The sequence below is a fragment of the Pipra filicauda genome, unplaced genomic scaffold (genome assembly GCF_003945595.2).
Source record: "Pipra filicauda isolate LSUMZ 115617 unplaced genomic scaffold, ASM394559v2 scaffold69_size3009148_pilon, whole genome shotgun sequence".
In the NCBI taxonomy this organism is placed as follows: Eukaryota; Metazoa; Chordata; class Aves; order Passeriformes; family Pipridae; genus Pipra; species Pipra filicauda.
This window is the reverse complement of record NW_024104864.1, coordinates 1,416,547-1,434,789: the sequence shown is the minus strand read 5'-3', so window position 1 is coordinate 1,434,789 and position 18,243 is coordinate 1,416,547. Positions and strand designations below refer to the sequence as shown.

The 18,243-nt window shown below is 44.0% G+C and overlaps 1 protein-coding gene across 1 annotated transcript; it reads left to right on the top strand.

The window, feature by feature from the left end:
- The first annotated feature begins 879 nt into the window (after positions 1-879).
- Positions 880-17,672, top strand: TNFRSF1A (TNF receptor superfamily member 1A). Its single transcript, XM_027730347.2, has 10 exons — positions 880-1,021; positions 11,564-11,765; positions 12,063-12,191; positions 12,498-12,644; positions 14,229-14,310; positions 14,635-14,702; positions 14,902-15,024; positions 15,361-15,398; positions 16,165-16,321; positions 16,871-17,672. Exons 1-10 carry the CDS (start codon positions 983-985, stop codon positions 17,170-17,172), a joined length of 1,287 nt encoding a protein of 428 aa, XP_027586148.1. The 5' UTR covers positions 880-982; the 3' UTR covers positions 17,173-17,672.
- The last annotated feature ends 571 nt before the right edge of the window (positions 17,673-18,243 follow it).

The following is an 18,243-nucleotide window of genomic DNA, read 5'->3' as shown; positions in this document are numbered from 1 at the left end:
TCAGAGCTGTTCCAAGCCTGAAGTGCGGAATAGCGCCCTCCTTGTTTTGTCCTGTGCACGTGCTGTTGTTGGCTTCCACACAGCAGATAAACAACTCCATAGTAGGCACAGTCAGTCTCTGGAGGTGTTTGGATTTGTCCACAGGAATTCAGGCAGTTCATGGGGTGTTTTGTACCCATTTTGGGCTTATACACATGAAATGGGCAAGTTCTTCCAAAACAACACTTTGTACCTTGATTTAATGCCTTTGACTTAGTAGAGAGATACTTGGAGAAAACAAGGGGAGGTCTTAATGGGCAATAAATGAAGGGGAGTTGTTTATCATTTAGCCTCTTACTCCTAACTGTATTTTTGTTTTTCAGACATGCTAAGAGCGTATATTAATGAAGCAGAGCTCATGCAGAATGTTATGTAGGTTTTGCTTATATTTGCACTATCAGTACAGCTGGTTCATTGGAGCATACAAGAAAATGTGTGTTTTAAATTAAAAACTACAGGATGTTCATATAGACTCTAAAAATGCTGATCATGGCTGAAAAAATGCCGTTCTTTAAAATTAAGGCAGTTAAGATGCAAAAAGTCTTTTTCTTACAAGCACATGGTTAAGTTTCACACGAAAATTACGTATTTAGGATGAAACACTCCTATGTCAAGGAATTTTAAGATTGCAGTGAACCTCCTCCGACTCCTCTCCCGTGTGTTTTGTAGCAGCTTTAGCCATCCGCTGCTTTTCTTCAGCTTATCTGCCTCGGTTTTTACGGAAAACTGCCGACGCCAGCCTGTGCGCGGCGGAGGGCGGGAGGGGCGCGGCGCCGCTCCGGGCCGCCTCCCGCTCGCCGCTCTCTTTCCTGCTGCCGCTGCCAGGAAGTTGGAGAAGGGGTAGTCACTCTCCGCGCTGCTCCGGCCGGGGCTGCGTAGGGCTGGGACGGCTTCCTCTGGAGTTGGGGGGCCCTGCCATGGGGATGTAGCGGGCCGCGGAGCCATGCGCGCCCCGGCGCTGCCCCGCACCTCGCTGGGGACGGTAAGTCACGGCGAGGACTTCGCCGCTCTCGGCGGAGCGGGACCGTGCGCCGGCGGGGCACCGCCTCGCCAGGCAACTGCTCCGGTCCCCCGGACCTGCGGGCGACTGCGAGTCTGCAAAGCGGTGCCCGCCGCCGAGCTTTGGGGCCGGGGCTCCCTTCGACCCTCCTCGCCGCCGTAGGGCTGCGCATCGCTGCCGCTCTCCGGACAGCCCGCTTTCTGCTCGCCCTCTCCGGGGGGCTGTGGCTTCCATCCCGGCAGCCCCGCGCCGGGGCGGAGACCGGGGCGACGGGGCTCGGTGAGTCCGCGGCGGGGCGAGGCGGGCGGTCGAGGCTGCTGCCGGAGCGGCAGGAGCGACGGTAACGGGTCGGGAAGCCGAGCCGCGCCATCAGCTGGGCGCCCGCGGCGTCACCGGGCAGCGGGACCGCGGCGAGCCCGGCGGGGCTCGCTGCCTCCCTCCCTCCGCTCCCCGCCCTCCGCTGGGCACAGACTTCGCCGGCGCCGTTTCCGGGACTTATTCCTGAGTCAGGGAAAAGGCGTCTGGGCTTACAGGAAAGGCGGCGGATTCCCCGGAGCCCGCGGCGCAGCCGTTAACTCGCGGGGCGCGGGGCGGTCCGGGGCTCGCCGGGAGCACGGAGCCGGCCGGGCTGGGATCGCTGGAATCGCATCCGCTCCGCTCCCGCCGCCGCCGTGGGGAGACGGAGACGAACCGCCCCCGCCTTGCGGGCGTTTAAAGATTAGGGGTCCGCGTCTATGTCCCAAACCACGGGATTTGGATACAAGCAAGTTCAGCTTTGCCGGTAAATCTTCTTTAGCCTTCGTGGGCATCTTAGGGCAAGACTTTTAAGATGCTCGTTGTAATTTTGTGTGTGAAAAAGTTGTAAAAGAAATCTGAGAGTTTTTATGAATGACCTGATTGCTAGACATGAATGGCCATCCGGTATTAGCAGAGGTGTGATACATCTGTAACAGTAGGGGTGGCATCACTCAGCATCATGACGTGGCTATAAATTCTGCTATAGAGGCTACAAGGTCAAACGGTTTATACCTAAATACCTGAGCATCCTAGTAACACACACTTTCACTTGGCTGCACTGGACTTGTAATGCTGGGTTAGTGGTTAATTTGCTGTCAGAAAGTTGCAACTATGTCACTCAATGTTACCTTCTTCCAGAAGAGAGTGTTTTGTTTTGTTTTGTTTTGTTTCCACTTGGAAAGTTTGGAAGCCAGGTAATAAGACATCTAGCACTGACAGGACAACACAACTAAAACTTTGGAGTAGGAGCACTCTACACCTTGGCTCTAACTGTGGATCACTTACCATCTTGGGACCTAGGTAGGGTACATAAACTGTTGACGTACGGGTAGATTTCGAAGTTAGCAAACCTGAAAAAGTGTATTTCTGGTTTATGAATAGTGGTGCACACATTTCACTGTAACTCAGATACTATATGTGATATTATTCATATTACTGACAAGAAAATGCAAAAAAAATAATTGGATTCCTCAAAGTGATTGTATATGCTGGAGGAAGTGTCCTTCAGTGGGATATCTTTTTGAGGAAATTTCCCCCCTTCTATTTGTTTGTCATTTCAAGTTCTCAATACCACCGTACTCCCTACAGATAATGTTTATCTTTTCCATAAAATCATATTATTTTTTTTCAGTGTTACAATTCTTACTCTGTTGCATGCCCTTCCATCTGCCATTTACTTTGCAAATCATCCTTTGTTTGCCCTCATGGTGTTTCTTACTCCCTTGATGCCGCCTTTCTAGTTTTCTGATTCTTGTATGTTTCCTGTGACTCTTTAAAATTTCCTGTAGCCTGTTTCCATGCATTTTCTCTTTTTGCCTGTCCTTAAACTCACTTCAGCTGCTCTGCGTTTTTCTCATGCACTTCTAATTGTTACAGTGGACAAAATGGCATCTGTCTTTGCTGAGGCCAGTGTGTTTTCTGTCTCATTAAGAAAAAAATTATAATGAGAGTTTCATTTTTTAAAGAAAATTCAGTTTTATGAAGAAAAAAGACAAAATAGCCACAAGGGTGCTTCTGGCATTGATTCCTTTTGAAAGTAAAAGGAATTGCCATTTTGAAGTTAGAAGCTACATTATAAAAAAATTGAAAACCACGCCACCAAGTGAATTGTAAGAAAGAACTGTCGGGCCACCATCCTGTTTCCAATAGTGGCCAACAGCAGGTGTCTGCCAAGTGTTTTGGAGCAGGGCAAGTGCACAGCAGTAAAAAATAAAAATACTCTCTCCACTTCCAGTGATTTGTGACTGTAGAAATTTCTGAGTTGAAATGGTATCTTCATATTTCGGACCCCAGAGTGTGGTTTTTTTGTTTTCTTCTGCTGATAAGTGTGATGATCACTTTTGGAACCTGAGCACGTTTCTGGCACCCTCAGCACTCTGTCAGGGAGACCCACATCTCAGCTGCATGTTGGCTAAAAAAGTACCTCTCTATATTTGTTTGGGGCCTGTCTCCTGCTTGTTTTATCTGATGCCTCTTAGTTCTTGTATTGGAGGAGACAGAGAACAGTCATCCCATTTCACCTTCTCCATGGCATTCATAACTTTGGGCCCACTACAGTATCCTCCACTCAGTTTTGTCTTTTATAGGCCAGTATTTTTAATCATTCCCTTTATGGCAGCCACTTTGTAACACTGATTGTCATTGTTACCTTTCTCTGTATAATATCTGGGTTAATTTATATTCTCAAAATTGGGGACCAGAACTACGGTCCAGGTTCAGTCCTTATGGATTTTTGTATTGGCATAAGAACACTATCAGTTTTGTTCTCAAATCCTTTCCTAATAATTCATAGCATTTGATTGCATTTCAACCAGATTTTCATCTGTTTTATTTTCCAACCAGATTAATTCGATTGTTTTTTCCAACCAGATTAATTCAACTTTTTATGTACTGATTAATGTGATTTTAATTTCTGTTTTTGAGGACTGTCTGCTTCTAGCCAGATGAAACATTCATATTCGAGTCTCTGCTAATTTCAATTATGTGGTAACTTATGTTCTCATAAGTAATCGGTGTTGTCAGTTTGGATGCTTTCCCCTTACTTTTTATCAAGTAATCAATTTTTTGCATTAGCAGTATTATTTGGGGTAAAACCAATGTCGTCATTTTGCTCTTTTTTACCCATTTTCTTTAGTCATCACAAAGAGGCTTTGTTTGTATTTGGGGCAGATGCCTTGTGTTTCTTGCATAATCTTATCATCATCCCTGGTTAACTGATTGCTTCCTTCGGAAGCACAGATTTTTCTCTTGCAATCTTGGGAACCTGACAATAGAAAGCACATCTCAAATCAATGTCTCTACATTTCTCTGTTAAAACAAACAGGAATTCATCTGTTCCAATGAATAGAACTCAGCATTTTAGCATTACATGACTTAAAAATTCACCTAGTGAGTCACTGACAAGGGGCGTGAGCACATCTGCAGCACAGCGTGGGCAGGGGCCAAGGGCTCGTGCCCAGCTGAAAATCATTTGGGGATTGAAGGGGGATGACCCTGTTGAGCCTTCCCACAGTTCTTGTTCCTTCAGTGCTCTGTACAGCAGAGCAGTGGAACTCAGCCCTGAACCCAAGCAGGGAAAGTTAGGGGGGTGTTGCATGTCAGTGCACTCAGGACTCTGCCACAGTGTTCACCACTGTGTCCTCTGAGAAAAATTTCAAAAGAAGTTTTCTTATGATTGTGGCCACCTATTGACTTTTCCTTTATTTTCTTTCTCTCTGCTAATATGAAATAAAAACTTCTAACTTTATATACTGTATATATATGTATGACGTTTTATGATGGGAAGTCCATGATCTTTATAGATAATCAGAATTTTCTTGGGTTTTAAGTTAAGATTTCTAAGGCCTTTCTTCATTGTATCAAAGCTATTGTCAGTCTCCTGATTTTAGACAAGGCCTAAAATACAGGATTCCTATATCTGATCTTCATAAAATGAGGGATTATTTATAATGTAGTTCCTGTAGCCTTCTTTGACCTTTCCAGGTTTTAGTGAGCAATGAGAAAAGCTTCCTGTAAATGTTGCTTTAATGCACATTTCTCAATGTGTAAAGCAGAAGTTCTGGTTTCCCGTGAATCTTTGTATAGCAAACTAAAACAAAGGCAAACCTCAAAGAGCTTTTGGAAATGGCTGAAGCAGTCAAAGAACATAAGGGTAATTCTGGACCCTGATTTCTTTCATAACTCATTGATCTGAGCAGGATCTCTGTTTTCCTCTGAACATCCAAGCTGATTAATTTTTTATGACTCATCAAAAAGGCTAACAGATGACTAATATGTAGAATACTTGTGCATTGAGCAATCATGCTGGGTTCCTAAGCCAAGGGAACTTTCTGTTAGGAAATATTTGAGACATTTTAATCGCTTATAATGCCTTTTATTTGCAGGTAGTTCATTAGTTTAAAAATGGAATTTGCAAAATGGAAGTCTCTTTTGAGAGAAGCGGTTGAGTAAGTTATTGCAATTGAATCTTTGTGCAACTTTGTCCTGCAGGATTAAGAGTGACAAACTAAATATATTTACATGTATAAAATATTTATTTTTTTTGATGATGATAATGTTTAGACTAAAAGACTTCGTTCACAATTATTTACTACACAATATAGATAGTTACAACTATTAGTATAGTTTTTTTTTTTAAGCTATATTGAAGGAACAATGTTAAAGCTAGCAAAATAATTAAGTATGGACTGATGCTACTCATCCATACCAACAATCGTTGGCAGATCTCTTTTGCTCAGTGTTGAGGAGTAACCTGGAGGGGCATCGCCACTCAGGAGTTTCCACAGACACTCCTAGAAGGGATATCTTAGGAGTGCCTGCTGTTAAAATGTGGAACTAGGCTTTTATACTGTAAAGTGATTGACTGTCAGTCCTATGTTTCTAGGCTAGCCATGTCAGCTCAGCAGCTTTAGATAAGTTATCAGTATTATCAGCTCCATTACCAGGAACTTCACCACATCCTCACTGGTGCCAGTTTCTGTCAGGAAACACTGTTCTTGACATCCCCAGAATGTTTAACTTTGGGATTGATGAGTTGGGCTGGTCTCAGCATTCTCAACACCAAAAGCAGCATGACACCCCCTTCTCCATCCACCACTGTTAACTTTAGCAAATAGGGTAAAGTTTGAGCTGTTTTGCTCCCACTTAGGCAGAGCATCCTGCTACACCTATTAGTTCATGTGAACAGGCATGGGGTCATAACAGGCCATGTGTGGGTTAGGAGTTGTTTCTCACTTGTCTAATCCCCATCCTTCTCACTCAGTTTTTCCCTTCTGTGACCAACCCTGGCCCACCTCTAGGCATCCACTGAGTTTCTAGGAGAGGGAGTCTTGCTCCCAACACAACCCTCTCCATCCTCTTTTTCTCGTCAGTCACACTGTCACATATGTGTATCACTGTACCTGCTTTCTCCACCCTTCTCCCTGAGGGCAAGGAGCCTTGCAGGTAGCAGCAGGGCTACAGACCTGCATAGGCAGGGCAGAGCATGTGATAGAGAGTCACAGCATCCATGCTGAGTAATTTGGTACTCCTAGCCTTGTGAGGTGATAATATGGTAGCCCTGATACGCTGCACTTTCCTGTGCTGTCCCTCTGTTTCAGACACTGTGCCTTATTTGTCCTTGGCCTGAGAACACTGCCCTCAAATGACCTTTATTATTTACACCCTCCCACCTATCTTTCTGGCATCTTGCTGTATTCTTCGCTTTTATCTTTGCTGTTCCTTTCTTTCTTTACCTTTCTCTGTGGAGATGTCACCTTACTTGCAGGTCTCTGAGCATGGCCTGGTGAGGCAGAAGGAGCAGCAAGAGTGAGAATTGTAGTGGTGGCAGTAATTCAAGAAGATTTGAGTTTGGAGATAGTGAAGGGGCTTCTAACTGCTGTCTTAGCTGTCAAAACTTTGCATAGAAGAGCTTTTGGGCTTGTGTCTTGATTTTTTTAACTGTAGCTGTTGAGTAAGTGCTGGCATGAGACACGAGAGGGAACTAAGGTTGCCTCACATGTGAGGAGAATGTGAGGGGAAAGTAGCTGTCACCCAGAGAGGTGGAATGTTTTAAGGAAGCAGCATTCTGGTTTTCATCTGACATATTTTGTTTATTCCTGCATCAGTTTCAGAAGTAAAACCTAGAGTTTCTGCTGACTCTGTTTTCCCTGGGCAGTCCCCACTCACTGAGAATATGAATCAGTAGTGTGCATGATGTAGTTTGAATTATCATTCAGCTTATTTAATACAGGTTGTCTGCTTTTCTATGCAGCATTGGTTAGTGGGTACTTGTTTTCTCTCCTGGGAATTGGAGTATCTTGTATACCTAACAGTGAAAAATCACCTTATTTCACTTGCAGAAGACCTCTGAACTGTGCCTTGATGAGCTTTTATCAATGGTTTGAGGCTTCAGTGCTTGGTAAATGGAGCTACATCTGGCTGGCAGTGGGTCACCAGCAGTGTTCCTCAGGGCTCAATTCTAGGGCCAGTTCTGTTCAATGTATTTATTCTAGATAAATTGGAGCACCAGGCAATGATTAATGGAATGAACTCTAACAAGTCCAAATGCTGGATCCTGCACCAGGGGATGCAGTACTGCCAGGCACAAGTATTAACTGGGAGAGGAGTGGCTGAAGAGTGCCCTTCAGAGCAGGCGCTGGGGGTGCTGGTGGGCAGCAGCTCAATGTGAGTCAGCAGTGTGTGCCCGGGCAGCCCAGAGGGGAGACGTCCTGGGGAGCATCAATCGTGGCATCACCAGCCAGTCAGAGGGAGGGGAACATCCCATTGTGCTCAGTGTTGGTGTGGCCTCACATGGAGTGCTGGATGCAGTTCTGAGCCCCACCATTTCAGGGTGGTGTGAAGGTCCTTGAATATGCCCAGAGGATGGCAATTGTTAAAGAAATTCTTGACACTAGGTTCTCATCTCCATCAGATAGATTTATTGACACAAGTCAATTATGATATCTGGTAGCTGGAGCTAGGTGCCTCAAAAGAGGGACCCTGAACAGAGAAATCTCTGGGCCGTTATACTCTTATGATCTAACCTCCCCATTCCTCACATGACAGTCTGGACCAAAACATTATTAGGGTCTGGAGTCTTCTCTGTCTTGATTGTTTCGTTACCAAGAGGTTGCCGTATGGTCACCGTCACATCCTCTTAGGTTGGTTTCGGTGGGGGTTTTGGCCAGTTTTGTAATCCATGTTATAATATGGTTGTTACAGCTCATATACCACAATCTATGGGCTATTAAATTTTTTTAACACTCTAGCTGTTAATTTTTAAGTAATGTTTAAGCTACAGCTTTGTCTATTCTATTATTAACGTTCATGGTTTTTATTATTAACATGTATGTTTTTATCTCCATGTTTCACTATGATCCATCTTTGCCTTACACAACACAGCCATATGGTTCAGATTGCAGCCTACAAGTTCAACTTGCAGCCTAACAATTCTAACTTATGTTAAACAAGCACTTAACTACTTTCAAGTAATATATAATTTTCGACAGCAACAAAGCTGGTGGAAAGGCTGGCAGGCCCTGTGCCTCAGAGGAGGCAAGTCCTGTGAGCAGCTACTGAGGTCTCTGGGCTTGTCTAGTTTGCAAAGATGGAGGCTGAGGGGTGGTCTCATTGTTCTCTACAGCTTCACGAGAAGGGGAAGGGGAGAGTGATGTGCTGATCCCTTCTACCTGGGATCCAGTGATAGCACACCTGGAAATAGTTCAAAGCTGAGCCGGGAAAGGTTCAGACTGGACACTAGGAAGCATTTCTTTACTGAGAGCATGGTCAGACACTGGAACAGGCTTCCTAGAGAGGTGGTTGATGCCCCAAAGCTGTCAGTGTTTAAGAGGCATTTGGACAATGCCCTTAACAACATGCTTTGACTTCTGGTCAGCCCTGAAGGGATCAGGGATGGACTGGATGATTGTTGTAGATCCTTTCCAACTGAAATAGAATAGACTATTTTACTTTCATGTATGGCCTGAATTTTATGCAGTTTGTCGCTGGTATAAATCAGTGTACTGCTGAATGGCTTGGGGAGTTGCTTAAAATGGTGGTGGTTTTTTTTTACCATGTGAATGATTTTTCTGGATGGCCGAGTCATTGGTTTGTGAGTCACTTGTGGTCTATGACTCTCTGTTCCTCAGATTATGATCAGTAATTATGTGTTAACTCTGGTTTTATTACACGTATAGACACGCTTTCACTTAATCTGAAAAACTGAAAATACTTCTGTTTTCTTTTGATTTTGAAGATGTACTTGACTAATTTTCTCTGTGTTTTTGGCTTAATCTTTGACACTTTCATCTTGTTTCTATTGCTGACTCGTGTGACTTACGGGCTGACTGTATATATTCTCATATCAGAGAATTGATCATTGGCCAGAGAATCAGATTTTTTTATTATTGCTGTGTGTCAGACCAGACCATCTGTGTGAATGACCTTTTACCCATTTTTCTGCAAGCAAGCAATCTTGTAAGACTGTCAGCTGCTGAAACAATTTTTGTTTCTTAGAGAGGAGTTGTTGAAGTGCTAACAATTATCCTGTGGTCAGATAATTAAGTCCGAAATGACAGCTATTTAAGTATGTGGTTCTCTTTTCCTGTTTGCCATTTTAACATCTGGTCTATTGAATATGTCCTTGTATGACAGAGCTCTCTGAAAAATGGTGTTTTAGCTTTGTAAAAGTTGCAAAGCCCCATTTTTCTTGAGGTTTTAAGTTGCTTTTAGGTATGTACCTTTCTCCCCCAAAGCTTTAATTCTGAGAGAGAAACAGGACAGTGTGGGGCTGTCATAGCCGTCTCATTTTGTGTATCTTTTCTTAAGCTTGCAACCACAAAATTGGTATCAGCATTGTGGTTTACCCTTATTGGTTTACTTTGCTTTTGCTATAACTCTCCTAGCTGAAAAAGCAAAAAAGAAACAGAACTCTGAAGCTGTGCCTGTACTGCTGGGCATCTTGCCACTTTCAAAAAAGGAAGCTGGGCAAACATTACAATTAAAGGGAAGATAGCAAGGTAAAGCTCTGTGTGAGATTATTTGCATGGGGTGGTGTTTTTTGCAAAAAAATTAGTTCATTTTCATCAATTCATACGATCTGATGCATTGGCACAAGCTCTCTGCAACGCGCTCAGAATATGGTCAGATGGTGTGGCCAGGATCACTTGTGTGCAATGTGGATGACAAGGGATGCTGGTTGTCAAGTCTTCATCGTGCTGCTGGAGTTTTTTATGGTACTACAAACTAGGTTTTGGGCAAATCTATCATATCCTTCAGGAGTTATCAGCTGGGATGGGATGGGTCTTTGCTGTAGAAACTTGCTGAATCCAGGTTTCACAAATCTTGGGTCAAGTTGTTACCTGGGTTTGTTTTGTTTGTTGGGTTTCTTTAACATCTTTTTGTTGTTGTATGTTTCTTCCTTGTCTGGATGCATGTTTGAAATACATGCCTAGGGTCTGTTTTTCTTTTGGGCCAACAGGAAAAGGAATAGGGTTTGTGATATGCTGCACTCTCGTTACCATCCTCCTGGTGCAGGATCTTTTGCTGATGAGTCATCTATGCTGTGGTCTTACCAGAGTGTAGACCTTTGGCCATGACATAAACATATTTCTCAATTTCACTGCTGGGAATAGTGTCTTGAAAAAAAAAGTGTCCAGGGAATGGCGTCCTTCATTATTGGTACAGGCTGTTCTTCTAACCCGTTGTTAGTGTGTGTGTGTGTACACATTCATGCTCTCTTACAGTCATATGGCAGTCATGCCAGTCTTAATATTTCTGTTAAGATTGGCGTGACAACAGTAATTTTCAAGTGGAAAAATAGAAATAAAATCTTAAAGGAAAAAAAAAGAAAATGCACATTTTTGTGTCAGACTGTACAGCCTGATTGTTATCTGCTGCAGTTTAAAAGGTATATTTGATGTGGGGAAAAGTTGAAAACCTGAATTTCCCACATTTCTAGGGCTGACTTGCTCAGGAGTAGTTTTGGAAGCTTCCTGTACTTTTCAGGCACTGAAATCCTCCTCTGCCTTCTTATTCCAGACTTCCCATCTTGTGTATTTACTCAGTAGAACTGCAAGTACTGGATGCATTCTTCTCCGTGGAACTGTTTCTACATGGCTGGCCTTACTGCCTTCCTTAATAAAAACATTCTTTTGCTCTTGCGTAACTTTCTTGCAAGCTGCAGCATTTTCAAAGCATTCTATCTGTAAATTGCACATCATGAAAAGTATTTGTTTTATATACAACCAGTTTGTCATAGAGACCATTATACGGCATATTAGTAACAGAGATGACAGGCATCCATTTGTAGGTTTTGTGGGTTTTTTGCCTTTTTTTTTTTTTTTTTGTAAATCATCTCCCCCCATACATTTGTCAGTGGAGGGTGCTAATATCAGAATTGTCAAGTAAATTGAACTCACTGTTATAGTAAAATTTAATTCTAAGTGCTGAAGTCAGGGGTGCAGTCTGCAAGGGGTATGATGTTTTCTCATCTTGTTTCTCTCTCTCTCCCTCCATCTGCATTTACAGGTTATCCTAACATTTCTCTGCGTGTTGACAAAGGAATCTGTAGAAATTGCTCCAGTGCCATATACACTGCAAGTCCATCGTGTAGCTCTGGATGGAAGAGACCCCTCTAACCCCTTGAGGAGAGAAAAGAAGCAGATGCATTGTCAACTGGACCAATACCTACATCCTAGAAAGACCCACTGCTGCATGAGGTGTCATGCAGGTACGTAAAATAAATACAGTAGTAGCAACCTTCACCTTAGGGGCATTTCCCTGTCCTGCACTCTCAAACTTCCTCTTTCCTACAGCTACATCAGTGCTCCCTTCCTTAGTACCTATCCCTTCTTATTCCTTATCTCTTCTTTTGGGCTGTCAGCGTCATTCACACTGGTGAGAGGAAGCATACTTGGTCCTTACACCATAAACTCCAGGGTTTCTTTGAGGAACCAGTGACTCTGGTCCTCTCTAAGACAATGCATTTGCCTTCCTATCAGAGCTCTATGAAGTGATTTTCTTGCAGGTACCTACAAAGCAAGAGACTGTGATCGGCCTGACCAGGCACCTGTCTGTCTTCCGTGTGCTAATGGCACATTCACAGCAGTTGATAACATCATGTCTAAATGCTTCCAGTGTACACGTTGCCGTACAGGTGAGTTATTATCAAATCTGTAGGATCTGAGGAAAATGGTGGTGAGTGGGGGCTGGAAGGGATGGCAAGGTGAGTGAGGAAGTTTGAAAAAGTAAGTAGTCAAATGGGTAAGATAGTGTATGGGAAGGGATTGGGGACAGCAGGAATAAGGGTTACCAAATTATTACAGTCTGAGACACAATTTGCAGGCCTTTTTGGCCTTTTTCTGTGAAAATGAGGGGATAACAATACCTGTCATTGTAACAGTGCTCTCAGCTGAAGGTGAGGGAAGAGGTTGGAATAATCATTTCTCCTTTCTTTCCTCAGAACTCCAGCAGATAGTAGAGGCCCCCTGCACCCCAAAGCAAGATACTGTATGTGGCTGTCAGAAGAATCAATATCAGTTTGGTTCTGAATCTGATCTCTTCCAGTGTAGGAACTGCAGCTCATGTGACAATGGGATTATTGCCAGCTGTGAGTATGGCAAGGATATGGCTCCAGTACAGACATACTGTACTAGGGTAGACATTAACAACCCTTTGCTCATTTCTGACATGCTGCAGTGCATTGCCCTGAAATTATTGTAGTTTCAGAACAACTCTTGGGTTTGTCTGCTCCCTTTCCCCAGAAAGACTGCCATTTTTTTCCTGCCTTGCCATCAATCCCTGCTTTCTATCGCAATTTCTTCCTTTTGTCCTTGAACGTTTTCCTGGTTTTTGGCCGTTGGAAGGTGATATTTTCTACTTAATTTTGGTGCCTCTGCCTTGCCTGTCCTGAAGCAAGGTCTTTATGCTCCAGAGCAGGTTTCCCTCTTGCCTTCCTTTTTTGTCTTTCTCCTCATGCTCATTGCATTTCCCTTACCAACTGCTGGAAGGACTTTGAGTACAATGGATGAAAATACTGCTGGTCCCAGTGCTCAGCTGAACTCCTTGTCAGTCGGTTGCTGAACCACCACAGTGTTCCGTGCAGTGTTTTTAAGTAAAGAGCTGTTTAGGTAATGCTGAACTATACCCCGTGGAATTGGGCATTACCTTGAGATGATGCGGGTGTCTGGGAGAAGTACCTGTGTTAGCTGTCCTAAGGTGCCTCATCTCCAGTCAGGAATCAGAGATCTTAAACAAATACTGTTTGCTGCCCTCCACTTTGTGCTGTAGTCTAATGTCCCTTAAGTGCCTCTTACCTTGCTGTCCTAAAGCTATCCCCTCTCCTTTGCAAATTCTGCTGTTCCCGATCCCTTTCCCATCTCTTACCCTGTCTAGCATGAGGTTTGCTGTTTCACTGGTGAATGTGTTCCCTCTGGTGCTTGGTAGTCTTGTCACGGTTTCCACACTTGTGCTTATCCACCATAGTCATCATCGTGTGCTACCCTTGAGCAGTTTCCTTTCCTCTTAGTTGATGTAGAACTGTTTTAGTCCTGTCCCTCACTTGCCACAGAATGCTGCTTGTTCTAATACCTTTTTCCCTCCTCTCATGTAGCTCCTCTCATGTAGTCCTTCCATTACTATTCTTGTCTGCTCCTCCTCACACCTGTTTTACTCAGTGTCCATCCTGTGACTCGCTTAGAAGCGATAGCTCTTGCGTTTCTTACCCCTTCCACTCACAGAATATCAGATCACAAGAGTGGATATGTGTCCCATGGCTTGAAGTGATTTCTTCCTGCCCTGAACTGACTTCCTCACCAGTCCCAGCTGCTCAGGGACCACTTCTCCCTCATCTTTGCCTGACTAATGTGGTTTCCCCTTCCTGTCATGCTTGAACTTGAGTAACTTTTCCTGCTTTTGCACATTAGACCAATTTCAGCTGCATTGTAGTTTTAGTCCCTTTCAAAGCCTCTACAGAGATGACCCACCTACAAGGACAGTGGTGCTCTTACCTTTTATTTACCTTTATCCTCCTCCAATCCTGTCTCGCATGTAGACTGAATCCTTTTTCTCTTCTTCAGTAGCAGTTTTCCAGGCTTAAAGAAGGATAACCTCTCACCCATCCTGGAGTGGATTTTTCTCCTTTTGTTTTCTTCTCTGTCCAGATTATGGCAACAGTTTCTTCTTTTCTCTACAGGTTCGAAGGACAGGAACACAATTTGCAGGTGTAAGCCTCAGTTCTTCCTGTCACGTAGTAACATTTGCAAGCCTTGCAACAGGTGAGTTTTTTACTCTGGATGTCCCACCAGTGAGTAGGAAAGACAGCAGTTATGAGCTCCAAAGAGGGAGGAAATTTTTCTCGAGGCTCTTTCCATCTAAACATAACTTTACAACATTCTGCCTTTCTGGGGCAATTAGGTCTTCCCCTCTGCTACCCTCAGTCTCCTCTGTGTAGGCAACAGCCCACTAAAAAGACAAAGTCACTTGCCACACTGCATTGCTCTGCTTTACAGGCTCATCTTGACTTAACAGTTAATTAGGATGATTGCAAATGGCTAGTGTATCATTTCATGCACACTCGCATCTCTGGTTTTCTCTTTCAGCTGTGCTGGAGAAGAATGCTTGCAGTGTCATAGCCCAGTGACTACCCCACCAACTTCATCCGGGCTGAGTGAGTATCAGGGAACTGAGGGGCAGTGGAATCTTTTCAGTGTGGGCTGTTGTTCTGTTAATACCTTTTGAAAAGTGTTTTTTCCACTCTCTCAAACCATTATATATTATTACATATATCTTCACTTGCTGTTCTTCCTCTAGCACTTACCTCTCCCTTTCTTAGTCAGTCACGCATTTGCTCTCTTCCTTTTGTCCAGGTGGGACCCTTGTCCTTGGCATCCTTGTTGCAATATTTGGAGTTATCTCTATCCTCTACATTGTAAATAAAGTAGGGAAGCTGCTCCGGGAAAATAGGATAATGTCGCCTTTCTACTCCTGTGGTGAGTAAAGCAGCATATGCAGTGATATTGATTGGGATAGGCATCATTTTCTGCGTGTTTCTGTATATGCACACACATGAGGGGACAAGTGGGATCCCTTTACTCTGCTTTTCTGCAAGGCCAGAGAACTCAATAGCTAAGGCTATTGTTAAGGTTCTTGCAACTCTTCATCCATGCCCACAGCTGTGAGTGGAAGTGCATGTGAGCTCATTGCTGGGATACAGCATTTTGCTGTAAGGCCTTTTCGAGAGCAGGACTGTGATAGCTGCTTTCCTGTTTTCTCTGGGACGGGAGGAAGTGAAAATAATTTCTGCCTTCTTTTTCTTTCCTTTGAAGTTTCTTTGCCACAGACAACCAAGGAGCCAGTATCAGAGGTGAGCAAGATGATGGGTATAAGAGCTTACCTTCCGCTTTTGACTATGTTAGCCTGGGATCAAGAGTAATATTTTTCCCCATGGGCTGTTTTCAGGCCTTGTATTTTCAAACGAGCTGAGTAATAAGGCTGTTTAATTCAAAAGTCGTTTTCTGTAGAAGATGGAGCCATTAACATTTTACTTCCCTTCTTCTAGAGGATGCTTCTCAAACTCCTGGTTTTTGCTTTTTTCTTTCTGGATGCATTTTGTTCGGATAGCTGGCCCTTAATCCCCTTTTCTCTCTGTGTACCCCAAGCTTGAAGGATTTAACTAATTTTACTTCAGATCTTGACTCCACTAGCCTTTCAGTGCTGCTTCACAGCATTCTCTCAGGTCCAGTGTAGCTCTGTAAATAAGAGAGTCCAAGCAGTAGTTGAGGTGGGGGTTTCCACAGCCTTACAGAGAAGGCTGATAGGAAAGGTGGAATGTGGAGTTTTAGAATGGTGGTGATTTTGGGTCTCAGCCTTACTTGATTTTGTAAAGAAATGTTTTTTTTCCAGACTACTGTTTTTTGGTGCCAAAAAAGAGTTACACTCTTAGGGTTCTGGTGGAAAGAAATGTTTGGTGTTTTCTGCTCAAACGCAGCATATAGGAAGAACTAAAATCTCAGCACCTGCTCCCCACCTGTCTTGGATAAATTTTAGTATATAAAGATAGTGATTACTTGCAGGAGACAGGTGTACTGTGCTGCTGTGGGTGATTCTGAACTAAGCAATGTATCTTTCAGGTTGAGGTAAAAAGAAATGAAACTTCCATCCTTCTTCCTGAGTCCCAGAAGGAAATAGAATTGCCAGTGAATGCAACACCATCTGCACCTCTGCCGCAAAGTTCACATGAGTTACCAGACTGCGTCAGACCTGCGAGGAAGACGCAGCTTCCAGACAGTAAGTGGAACTCCCCCATCCTTCCCTCCTTCCCCAGGCAAACAAGAACCTGATTATGCAGATGCAGCTAGGAGTGTGTTGGACAGATCTTACCCAGTGTACATGACCTGTGTGTATACTTCATGCATGGCACAGTACAAAGGCAGAAGCATGCCCAGAGCCTGTGAATGTGTAGATGCTAAATATCTATGCAAGGCGTTTCTGTTGTCCCTTTTCCCTACCAGCAAAATGGATTGTGTCGACATGCTGTCAGTTTTAATGCCTCTGGGGTAGTGACCCAGAACAATTTTTTTTTCAGCAATGTATGGCAGCAAGGCCCTAAGCATGTGTGGTCATAACCTTACACAAGAGCATAGGAAGCATTCTCATTACATTTTGAGGGATAAGAGCAAGTCTGGACATCACATGAGTCTGTGTGATCACTCTGGAGAAGACCTTAAGAGGAGGGGGCAATGCAAGATCCCAGGGCACCATCCAGCCCTGGATTAGTTGCATTCTCCTTGAGGCTGCATAATCTTGTTTCTCATAGTTTTCCTTCTCTTCTCACAGACCCTGCTATTCTCTACACTGTGGTGGATCATGTACCGCCATCTCGGTGGAAAGAGTTTGTGCGGCGTCTGGGTCTGAGTGACTATGATCTAGAGCGAATTGAGCTGGACCATCGGCGTTTACGAGATGCTCAGTATGAAATGCTTAGACTGTGGAAACTGCAGATGGGCCGTGCTGCAACTGTGGAGCACATCAGCTCTGTTCTCAACCAGATGGAGCTCAGTGGCTGCAGTGATGCTATTCAAGAGGCTTTGCTAAATCAGAACTCTCCTCAACCTTGCAGCCTCCACAACCATCTTTAATCTATTTCCGCTTTAGTTGCCTTTGCTATGACTGTTAAGAGAGGATCATAACTCTCTTACTTTTTGCATATCTCCCCATCTTCCTAACACTCGTCAGCTGGGTTTGTTGGAGACAGCAGCAGATTATGCTAGAGGAAGGCTGAGGTTTTCTTCTCAACCAGTCAACACCTTTAAGCCACGACAGACCCCTGCAACAACTCCTTTTCCAAGGAGGGAAAGCACCTCATAAAGGAAGAGGTGTGTGGACTCTGACCAAGATGAAAACAGGAGCTCCAAATGACTTGATAGATCAGCTGCTCTATGGATAAGTTGTTGCTGAAAGAGGTGCTCCACACACCATGTGGTGGGTAAACTTGTAGGGTAATTTGGTTAGGTTACCCATTCAGATGCTAAAGCACTTACTCACTTCTTGCAGGTCTATTTTTCTGCGAGATTAACCAGTTGAAGTGGCTCACATTGCAGCCTTTTGATTGCTCAATCTTACTCGGGAAGTGGCGGGGGAGGGGGCGGGGGGGTGGGGTGGGGTTGTGTGGTGTGTGAAATGTGCCTATTTCTGGAAGCAGGAGAGGATTGCCCCCTCTCGGTATCAACGAGGAATTATCGCTGTGGCAAAAGACTCATTGAGATTCCGAAGTGGTGGCTCTCTGTGAGAAACGGGAGAATGGTATCCTTTACACACCATTTCCCTCAGGCTCCAGAGGAGTAAGTGTTCTGAGCCAGTGAGTCAGATGAGAGAGTTGGTGCTTTTTTTTCTGAGTTTTTTTCTATACCTAGAAACCATGTAAGTTAACATTAACAAAACACCTGCCTGTGTGTTTGTCCAGAGTGGGAAGGAATGTATGCATATGTCTGGGTGAGATGGTACCTATGCACCTGGTAGCATGAGCACCTCTGCAAATCTGCACTTCCATGCAGGTTGGTAGGCTCACGTCTACCTGCTTATCTAGCTGAATGATTCAATGAATCTAATCTAACTGCAAATGGGACTGTGTATGTGTCTGTATATATATTTTAGCAACTGTTGAATAACTTCACACTACTTCCTGAACTGCATTCTGTGATTGCTGCTTG